The following is an 11,583-nucleotide window of genomic DNA, read 5'->3' as shown; positions in this document are numbered from 1 at the left end:
TGAGGTTAAACATGTGTGTGTATATATACGCATGACAGTGTGAGGAGTTAACCATCTATGTGTGTGACTTGACAAGGTCCTGGTTTATGCATTCATGTGTGTGACTATCATTAAAGTAAAAAGCCCATCCAAGGCCAGAAAAGACAATTATAATTACAGAAACATTGTCAGTATACCCTCAGTTACACATATAATTCATGTGAGCTGCAGTGCTACACATATCGTCATTGTTATTTATAATTATGCTTACATTGTTTGTTTTTTTTTAATTGAGTGGACAAGCATTAAGGGAAGATAGTAGAACAGGTAAACAGCTTCAAGTATCAGGGAAGGGTGGTTGAGGACAAGGGAAGTCTGAATGAAGAGGTCAAAGCTAGAATCAAAGGGGCTGCAGCCGACTGGGATACAGTGTCCGGTGTAGTCTCTGACAGAAGAATGCCAAAGAAGCTGAAAAGTAAGGTGTACAAGACAATGGTGTTACCAGTACTACTGTATGGTACAGAAACCTGGGCACTAAAGACAGAATAGTTGAAGCTAGAGGAGATGGAAATGAAGTGCCTGAGAAGTGTGGTTGGATGCACACTGTGGGACAGACAAAGAACTGAGAACATAAGAGCAGAAGCCAAAGTAGCTCTAATTGCAGAAAGGTCAAAGAGGACAGATTACGGTGGTTTGGACGTGCAGAAAAGCAGAAGACAATGTGGTGAGGAACATTTGGAATAGACAGGAAGAAGGTAAGAGGAAGTGAGAACACCAGCAAAGAAGTGGATGGATTGTGTGAAAGAAGATCTGCGACAGGCAGGAGTGTAACACTGAATCGAGAGAGTTGGTGACCGTTAACACAATACCCCAACCCCATGTAGAAAAATGGGAAAAAGTGGGCTGATGAAGCATTAAAAAATTTGGGAGTGTGCTAGATTAGAACCCTGGCTCACCTATATTGCGAGCATTAAATTATACCAGTTTCCACAGGGAAGGTGGGCTACAAGTGTATTTTTTTTTTCAGTCATTACTGTGCAGAGTGCTCATTGCAACTGAGACACCTTGTTTGTCAGATGTGTTAATTAGTTATATGTATACATTAAGGAAGTGAGTGTTTAACCTTGTAAGTGTGTGACATGAAAGTTCAAAAAGTAAGTCTAAGTTTCATAAGACTCCTTGAAGGCTTATGTTAAGCCAAGGTGCTAGAGTGCTATTTTGTTTTGTATTAAACTTTATTTGGTCATACTGGGACTTTCGCTGTGCTTTATATCTTTGGACTATTGTTTGGCGTTTCAGAAAGTAAGTGTTTAATTGTAGAACCATAATTCTGCTGATACACACAGTTATGCATGTAATGTATGTCTTATAGCCTGTGTATGCTCAATGCACTTGCTATAGATAGTTATTGATGGAGTACAGATTTGATGAAATACATAGGTTCCTAGGCTAGTTGCCCTTGTGGTCATTTTAAGCCTAGACCTTTCCACTTCCAAAGGTGAGAATTAAACCCAGTACCTTGTGTCCATGAGGTAAACACCCTAACTATTATACTAACCCTCATAATTATTTTTCTAATGTTAATTTTTATATAAAGTAAACTGGAGCAACAGTAGTAAAATTTTTTGTTCATTGCTGTATTAGAAACCAGGCTTACCTGTATTGTAGACCTTAACTTACACCTACTGCAACAGGAACAACTTGGCAACAGCTGCATATTTTTGCATTCATTACAATATATGAGTGCCGACCACCGCACGGTCCTACTTTGCATGGTGGCAAACATATGATACAGTGTATCCGTTTTAAAATTGATGAGTATCTCCTTGGTGTCTGCAGGTGTTGTGGACTGTCACGCATCACCACCTAGCAGGTTTGCACCATGGTAAGCAAAAGATGAAACAGTATATTCTTTTAGAAATTGACAAGTGTTTCCCTATTGCCTGCAAGTGCTCTGGACCTGCAGGTTTTACTGACCATTGTGCAGTGCTGCTTAGTGGGTTTGCCTGGTGGAAAGCAAAAGAGGTAACAGTGTATCTTTTTCAGCTTGACAATGTCTACTTGTTGTCTGGGCCAGTAGATCATGTTTGCATGACGTTAAGCAGCATGCAGATGTGACAGACAAAGCTCTATGTGCATTCTTGTAACAAGTGTTTATTAGGTTTCATTATTAAAAGGAAAATTTTGACTTTGAACTGTGATCTAAATGTACTATATACTGTGCACTTCATTGTGTTTACCAGGTGTGCTACACACACGATTCATAGCTGTAATTTATGAAGTCTTTATCATATAAGTAACTTGCATTAAATTTAATTTATTCATTTCACTGCATTTGCACTAAGCCACGCACTAAGGTTCATAGCAAATGTTAATATTATAAAAAAAAAAAAGAAAAGAAAAAATTACAAAATACATTTTAACACATATTACATATTTTTACACAACTCTGAATTTGAACGGTCAGACTAATGAACCTATAAAACACATTAAGGGTGTGTTATCTCTTTGCCACAGAAACAGCTTTGCAGCAGGAATGTAAATCATTGTACATAGAAGCAAGTCCCATTTCCAATACAGTATTAACAAGGCATATAACACTTGTACACTCAGGTGTTTGTGCTTGTGTTACTTTACATATCTAGTGCAGTCACTTATTACACAACCATTTGAGTTTTGTTTGCACCAATGCTCTTTGTGTTGTATTCATTCTTCTCTTATCTGTGCTCTACTCTGACATGCAGCCAGTAGGACATTTTGTATCATTGTTCTTAAAATGTGTGAGAATACTATATGCCAGTAATATAAAACTTTCAACAAAGGCAGGAGAGTTTGGCTGTTAGTGAACAAAAAATGAGAAATGTATGCTGCTCACTTCCATTTAAAAGCTTGCTACAATTACTGCTACACTTTTTAAGTGCATCTTGGGTGGCACACCTACTGCAGCTAAGGGAGTCTGAATTGCTGTTGTGTGTTCCTTCTTACCAGATGTCATTCACAGTTGCAATATATTAGCAACTAACAGTGAAGCATTCTCTACACTGTTTCCACCTTCTACTCAAAGTCAAAAGTTTGGCATTCAGGAATTCTAATGAGTTCACACCTCATTTGCATCTTCACTTTGCTTAGAGGTTTGAATCTACAGTCTAAAAAGGTAACTGTGTAGCTAGGGAACTTGAAGGTGATGAGAGTTTGTGTGTGTGTGGAGAAGTCTTAAGAACATTGCTATTAATTTGGATGTATCTGCCCAGAACCCTTCTGATCTTGCTTAAGGTATGGTTGTATTTTTCAAGTAGATGCTAGATTTGTTCACATGTTGCAAGGAAAATGTTTTATGTATATGCATTAGAAAATTAACTTTATCTGTATGCACTTATAGGTTCATAGGTTGGTACTAGGCTATCGTCCCTAGGGCCTATGCAAGCCTAGCCGTAACAATTCCCTGGATATTTCTTTCAACGATATTTACTTCTCCAGGCCCCTGTCTAGCAGGGCGACTGACATGATCCCCGGGGTGAATTTCCTATCTCCCATCCAGTCATCAAGTTTCCTTTTGAAGAGGGCCAATGAGGCGCTCTGCTTGATATATATGTGCAGTCTGTTCCAGAGTATGGGGAGTCTCTGGGTCAGAAACCTATCCCTCCAGCATGTTTTGTTCATTGTGATGACAAGGTTTAGATCCCTGGAGAGTGTGCCTCTGAGGGATTGGGATTTCTTTAAGTGGAGCATGCCCAACAGCTCAGGGTTTGACATGGCCTTGTATGTTAAGCAGAGATCGCCTCTGAGTAGACAATGTGCCACAGTGTAGCTGGATTTTTTTTTAGACGGTCAGTATATGGCATCTGCTTTAGGCCTGTGATTCTTTTAGTGAGGTATTTCTGTGGCCTCTCCAGCTGTTGTAGATGTCTTGTGAGGTACATACCAAACAGGGCATTATACTCTCTAATGGGTCTAATGAGGGATGAGTACAGTGGGACAATGACCTCCTTTTTTCTGGATGAAAAGCCCTTAGTGATGAGGTGTGCCATATAGAAGGATTTCCTGACTGTTGTGGCGATGTGGTTATCAAAAGTGAGACCACTGTCCACCTGTGTCCCTAAGTCTCTCATCACACTTTTGATATTTAGTGTCCTGCCACCTATGTGGTAATTTATGGGTACATATTTTTTTCCAAAGGGGATAACTGTACATTTCTTGGCATTAAGCTTGAGACCATGGCTGTGGCACCAGGCATCTGTTTCTGTAAGGCCCTTTTGTAGAATATCCACATCATTTGGGGATTCATTAATGGCTCCCAGTTTGCAGTCATATGCAAACTTTGTTAGCCAGAGTCCCTTAGTGTTGGCCTGTACTTCAGAGAAGTAGATGCCAAACAAGAGTGGTCCCAGGACTGAACCCTGAGGTACTCAACTTGTCACTTGTCTGGAGCTGGATTTGGAGTCGGCTACTTTTACTGTCTGGGTTCTGTCAGTAAGCCAGTTAGCAACTCATCGAGTGACGTAGGGAGTTAGCAACACATCGAGTGGCGTAGGGTAAGTTCACTGTTGGCATAGTCATTTTTTTCAGGCATTTTACTTTCTCAGGTGGACAGCCTTATTAACTTTCATCACAAGTGGTATTGCTAAAACTGGTTGTAATACTCTTTTGTGCAATTTCAGTGAAATGTAATGTCCATATTGTCAATTACACAGGGGTGTTAGGCTTCTAACCGCCTCTAGAAGAGTACTGGGCACAGGAAGAGGTGACTGGTAATCTTATAAAATTGACTTTTCTGTTGTAAACGTGTGCACATTTTGTGAGAATTTTTTTGAAAGCATTGATAATTGATTAATGTGTTATTCCTTGCTTAGTACAAGCTGTCATTTGCCTGTTTTTTGGTGGGTGAGGGAGCCAAATACTGTTTGTGTTTTGCCACAACAAAAGTTGTGTTTCAAGAGGTTTGTTCTTGAAATTGTGTAGTCATACATTTCTTTCTGTAGTAAGCAATACATTAACTCCATTGTTATTCCTTGGATTGGCTCAAACATTAGTTTGTGTGCGAGTGTTTATGGTAAAACCACATAACCTTAAATTTTAATACCTGAATTGTATGTCTCCAGTGGTTAGTACTGAAAATATATACATGTATGTAAGCAGGAATTTAACTATGTAGAATTTGTGTTGTACCTTTTTCTGTTTTATGTCATCTAGGAGTATGACACACAAGCATGTACCAATCCACGTAAACCCCCTTTCAGTGACTTGGGAATTGTGCAAGCACTTAGGCTTCATGGTGCCTTTTTGCTTGAGAGAGGATGTGGAGATGCATATGACGGAATGCAGTTTTGGAACCGGATAGTCAGTGATGTAAATGCTGTAGGAAGGGCACAGCAGGACTTGCTATCAGGTGTGTCAGGGCCACCAAAATGAGTTCATCAGCCCAGAGGAGAGCAGTTGCCCTTGAACAGCTGCCTGCAAGGGGTGGAGGCTGCTAAAGTGCCACCACTGTCATCAAATGAAGACTTCCTGTCCACTGTCGGAGATCCAGAGTGCTCGGTGGAAAGTGCACAACATGTGATTGATGTTGGTGCTGATGTTTCTTGGAGCACAAATATGTGCCACGAGGAGCTTCCAGATAAGCTTGCATATGTCGATTTATAACATTTTTTGTATAGTAAAATATTGGAAGTAATAGTTCATGTTTTAATTTTATTTTTTTTTTTTTGGTGGGGGGTTGAACCTATTGATAAATTAATATAGTTAACATCATGTATTTGTTCATTACACATGAGCTGTGTGTGAATGTGTCAGCCAAGTTTCAGTTAAAAGTATTGTTAATGGACATATAGGCAAAAATTCTGTCCCCCCCTGTGTTGTTGAACTTGTGATGAGTGTGTCCTTACCTTTTGCTTAACTTCTTCCAGGACCATCGGCCATAGCAAATGTGGAGTCATCTGCACATAGTAAATCAAACATTTTTAATTATTGATGACCATTTGTCAGAAATGTGCATTTATCTGTATGTGTGAGGTGGATGTCATGAGTGTGTGTGTTGCTGTACCATTTGTGATACTGGCACCAGTGTTTATCGTATATTAAATTGTAGTGTAGGTATTAATTTCTTTCCTGTGTTTGTTGCTTATTATCACAGGTGATCCTGACAGTGGAAGTGTAGGACTGTTACCACAGGATGTCAGAATATAGGTAGACTCTGATGGTGATGAGGGCCAAATAGAGGCACATTTGGGGAGTGCAGAAGTTGAATCTAATACTGAAGTTGACATTTAGCCACCCACTGTATTTCATTCAGACACAGGCAGTAGGCCTATGCATACCTAGTCCAGTGAGCCCTCAGATGTTGGACAGGTGGAGGGTGACACACTTGATCAGGGTAGTGTGGTTACTGCGGCTTCAGTGCTGGTTGACTCTAGCCATAGCCAAAATGTGGGTGAGGTGCCACACAGGAAGGTTGTTGGGAGTGCACATAGGACCATCCATCTGATCTTGGTGTGTCTTTACATGCCACTTGATGTATGTTTAGGACCGTCATAGAGGCACAGGCCCTTTTCCAGTAGAGCCTCCAAGGACATGCTTAGGGTTGTAGATGTGGAATAGGCTGACGTGTGACTGCCTCCACCATGTTGCCAATTCAGTCAGTCAGGTGAATGACATGATGGAATTTATGCTGGGTGGGGACTGCATCCACGTGGACATAGGTTAGCCTTGTTCTCTGATGTTAGCTGTTGTGTGGCCGTGCCCGATTATGCTTCCAGTGGGCATCAGTGATTGAGGTGCCCATGCCCAGATGTGTTAGGCAGTGGGGTTGTGGTCCTGGGCGTACTCAGGAGGAGAGCTTGTCCAGCAGACAACAGTCACATTCAGGTAGCTTCAGTGCATCTGATCATGGACATGGAAGTGCCAGTGCAACTTCAGGCAGAGCCATTTCTTGCGGTCAGGGACAGCAACGACCATGAACTGTCACTTCTATCATGCATGGCTCACACCTGTCTGACAGACCAGGATGTAGAGGTAGCACAGAGCTTGGCTGTGTTCTTGCAGACACTCGCATATGTTTCACCTTGAGTGCCCATGCAAACATACACATAACAGTTGCATGGGTCAGTCGCGAGTCTTACAGCTCATTCTCTCTCAGTGGCTATTTGATGCTTTATCAAAATTTCTGATTCCCTGTCTTTGTTACTCACATATACCTACTACTTTTTGTGTCAGCCTTGGCCTCCTGCCTCCCTCCACAGCACCCTGTGCAAATGATGGTAAATGTGCCATATTCTTGATGTTCTGTCTTTTGAATTCAGGGGTACGCAAGTCTTTTGTCTGATGCCCAAGGTGCATAACTGATTGAGCGCTTAGTTTGTGTGTTTGTGCTGCTCTTTTGAAAGTGTTGCTGCTTTATTACAGGTTTTTGTAATGTTTGTATCTTTGACGCATGAGGCCTTTACTTGATAGAGAGCACATCTATTGACACAAGTCACTGCTGTCAAATGTTGATGTCATTGCTGTAAAAGTCACCCACCTTCTACTTATTTACATTAGCAAGTAACAGAGTGCAGGGATATGCCTTTCACTTGTGTTCTTAGCTATTTATTTTCCTATTCCAGGTTCAGCACTTACCTTGGATGTCCAGTTACAAGAGTTTTATTTTGAGGCTGACTCTGTGTGATGCTAGCAGTGTACAGCCGTTACATGGGTAAGTAAAGGTTGTGAGATTGCCTGGCATCATTGTAACTGTATGTATGTGCATAGGATGAAGGTTTAACCCCCTTAGGTGGTGAGCATGTGTGCTATTCATTGCCTCTTGGCCAGGGAAAGGACATATTGTGCACGCCTATGTCTACCTGCATCCACAGCGGCAGGTCGTTCCCCCACTGACTTTTCACCTGTGTGTGGCTGTGGTGACCTTGCCAGTGGTGGTGGGATGTCTGGCCCCTTCCCCTTCGTGTTCCTGCTGAAGCTGTTTTCTCAGAATAATATTGCGAAGGATGGCACAGACAGTGACAGTTTCAGCACAAGTATGGGGATTATACTGCAGGACTCCCCCAGATGTTTCTAGGCACTAGAACTGTGACTTCAGCAGTCTAAGCACATGCTCTATAATATTTCTTGTTTGAGTATGTGCCTCATTATAGCATTCTTTAGTTGGTGCGTGTGCATTTTTGATGGGTATCATTAGCCACAGCTCAAATGCATAACCTACATCCCCCAGTAAATGATCTTGTAGGATATCCCCCCAGAAAACATCTGATAGAGTTGAGAGTTGTGCCAGATATGCGAGTTGTGGTAACTGCCTGGGTTGCCAGCACACAAGTTTAGAATTATTCCCTTAGTGTTTCATGTGACATGGCAATTAATGGAGTGGAAGTCCTTTCTGTTTGTGTGCACCCTTCACTGTTCCATGGGTCATGCTTTGATTTCAATGTGTGTGCAGTCTGTGGCACCCAACACTTCAGCCTAGTATGCTACATGGTAGAACTCCTACATAGCTATGGCTTTGTCCTCAAGTGTACAGGGAAAATATATGTAGTCACTGGCATGTTGTAGCATGGCATTCAGGAATTGATGGAGGATCCTGGATGCTGATGTCTGTGACACCCTCAGTATATATTCCCTGTTGGTCTTTGGAAGGTTCATGTGCCTGTGACACCCTCAGCATATACCCCTGTTGGTCTTTGGAAGGTTAATGTAGTTAATATTCTAAGTGCTACACATACCTTAGTCTCCACAGGTGTTGGTTGCCCTCAGTGTGCCCTTGCTGTCAGTTGAGGACAACAGAGCTTGCAGAGTTCCTGTAGTGTCTCTGTCCACCCTGTAGCACTGTACAATTGCCAACTCGTACAGAACATGAAAAGTTAAACGGGGTCAAAACACCTTTCTTCTTGACCGAGGCCTATTAGCAGCAGCAGTATAGACTTGGGCCTGTTGCACATGCACATGAATAAGAGCAACAGCAGCTCCTTGGCATTCTTTCCTTGTAGAGTAGTTTCCGTGGCTGTATTCCAATAGGAGTTGTAATTCATAGGCAAAATCTGCACTAAGTCTACACAATTGCTTTATAGCTTGTTGAATAGCTTCTCCATCTTGGATTGGTTGATTACTGCATAAGCAACTGAATTGTATGCTTATTAGCATGCCACGATGTTTACTGGGTGTGTGCAGGTCCGCACTGTGTTTAGTGCTGCTTACTGAATACAAAACGATGCCCTATCATGTGCGTATCAGCCACAACGAGCACATGGTCAGTGCATTGTGTAGGCTTTATTGAATCTGCACCTTTGAGTTTAAATAAGCATAATTGATATGTATTTTGTCCATTTCAACAACTGTGTATTGAGCAGTTGCAAGACAGCTACACCACTTCACTAATATTTAAAATCTTATAGTTCTTGTCAGTATATAAGGTGTTTTGACATGATTAGGCATTTGGATGTAGCATATGGCTCTGGTTTAGTACGTGTTTGTTAAATGGAACATAAGTAGACCAGAGTGCAGTCTGTTTCTAATTTTAGGCTCTGAAATCTGTTTAGTGGCTGTGGACATTATCCAGTACGTTTTACTGCAAACTGTTTAGTGCATCACATTGGTGCTAAAGTAATTTTAATTCATATTTCCGCATCTGAATTTTCAGTGGGGGGGTGGCGGTGAGTTTGGGGTTATTGCAAGTCATGATTAATTGCACCACAACTCTGTCCAGCCATGACTCTTGTTTGTTTCTCCCCCCCTACATTTAGGAAATTGGAAACCTGAAGAACCTGCTGTGCTTAGATGCGTCAGAAAATGGTTTAGAAAGACTACCAGATGAGATCAGTGGACTATGCTGCTTAACAGATTTGTTAATGTCTCGCAATTTACTGGAGGTTCTACCTGACGGCATTGGTATGTGCAAACTAAGTGATGGGGGCATTCAAATATTAATTGTACACAGTGCAGGGGAAGGGGAGACTACACTAAGTAAACATTCCTGTTAATTGTTTATCAAAAGCCAGTTCATTTTAATTAGCTATGTAATGTCCTTGGTTTGCAGAAGTGCTAGAATGATTTATGTATGTATGTATGTTTTTTGACATTTTTGTTTAAACATTCAAGACCTGCAGAGTACATTTAATTCTTGCTGTTTTAAAATAACATCACTGAAAATAAGTGGCACCCCATTTTTCTGTGTTTCCATTCTGATGCAAGTCAGTGGGGATGAAATAAAGATGTTCTAAAGGTCTGTGTGCTCTTGAATACACTGGCATATTTGCCTCACATACAGCAACTTTAATTGTGCTACTGTAAGTACAGTAGGAGAATTAATGAACAGGCTTTCAGAAGTGAGATGGGCATCTTTTACTCAAACAGACCAAACTAGATTTTATATGTTTCACCACTTGGTGCCAAAGTGAATTAGTAAACATTAATTTAAGTAGCCGCAATATATATTTTTTTTCAGTACATCTGTTGAATTCCTTCAGTGGGTGTGTCATACAACTTAGCAAAAGGCTTCACCTTTGCTTAGGTAACCACCCACTGGTGAGCTGCAACACTCAGACATGGCAGACGGTAGCCCTTCCTTTCACCCAAGTTATGTTTGCTTATTTGTGGTGTATACATTTGTTTGTGTGGAGTGAGACACAGCCTTTTAATGGAATGCGTTTATTTACATTTCTATCTGTAAAAAAAAGTTTGTATTACTTAGTATAAATTTGGCAGTGAAATAAAAATTGTTTGGATGGTTGAGTGGTAAAGCCACCCTAATTTATGAGATGCAAATCACCTGTACTATTTTGAACTTCATGTGCTTAGTGCTCCCATCATTGTGAAAACTCTTGAAAGATACAAATGTCTGTATGTGGAAGACTCTGCACTTTACAAGAGGCAAAGAAGGGAAAAAAACAGTTGCATGAATTTCTTGACAAACCAAAACAGCTTGTTAGCTGGTATATCTGAATTATACCAACACATTCTCGGGGGAAAGTAATTCAATGCTGGGCAAAGAAATAATTCCTCGATTAAGTCTTAAAAGGATGTCTCCTGTAGAAACAGTGTTTAATATAGATTTGAATATTTTAATTTTAGCACTTTCAGCTTTTGACAAGCCTAGCTAAACTAACAGAAATCATCTGGAGTAGAGATGGTTAAGGTGACAAAATAGTACAAAGTTTCATCTTATAGTCCGTTTACGTAAATTATCATACATTATGTGCTGTTTAATTCAGGGATGGTTTGTGCTTCCATTAAGGTGCATCTTTCAGCCATTTCTGACTGCATTCCCTTGTACCTGCCATTGGCATGCCTTCTACCTGTTAAACACTTCCTAACAGGAGTCCTACATCTAAGACTGCCTTGAAAAAGAATTGCTTCTACATGTGACTAACTGACTTAGTAATCCTTTCAGCACGAGGGCACAGTCTTTTCAAAATTCTGTTTTGCAACACAACTTTTTTAGTGGCCATCATCTGTGTAAGAGTGTCAGACATTCAACCTTTGATTAGTAAGCAAACATTTTTAGTCTTCCACAAGGGTCATAGCTTAAGAATCAACCCCTATGTTATGCAAGATGTAGTCTTGGGTCTTGCCCTCAACCAAACCATTCAGCTGGCAGTCCTCATTCCCAAGCCTGAAAATGGG

General features: G+C 40.9%; 1 protein-coding gene across 1 annotated transcript in view; it reads left to right on the top strand.

The window, feature by feature from the left end:
* The window catches only part of LRRC1 (leucine rich repeat containing 1), a 990,271-nt gene that overhangs the window by 423,957 nt on the left and 554,731 nt on the right, over positions 1-11,583 (top strand). Inside the window, exon 7 of the mRNA XM_044063772.1 lies at positions 9,705-9,849. Coding sequence (XP_043919707.1) covers positions 9,705-9,849 — 145 coding nt within the window. The remainder of the gene's footprint in view (positions 1-9,704; positions 9,850-11,583) is intronic.

Source organism: Protopterus annectens, chromosome 2.part2, assembly GCF_019279795.1.
Source record: "Protopterus annectens isolate FY-2018-M chromosome 2.part2, PAN1.0, whole genome shotgun sequence".
In the NCBI taxonomy this organism is placed as follows: domain Eukaryota; kingdom Metazoa; phylum Chordata; order Ceratodontiformes; family Protopteridae; genus Protopterus; species Protopterus annectens.
This window is presented reverse-complemented; position numbering and strand designations above follow the sequence as displayed.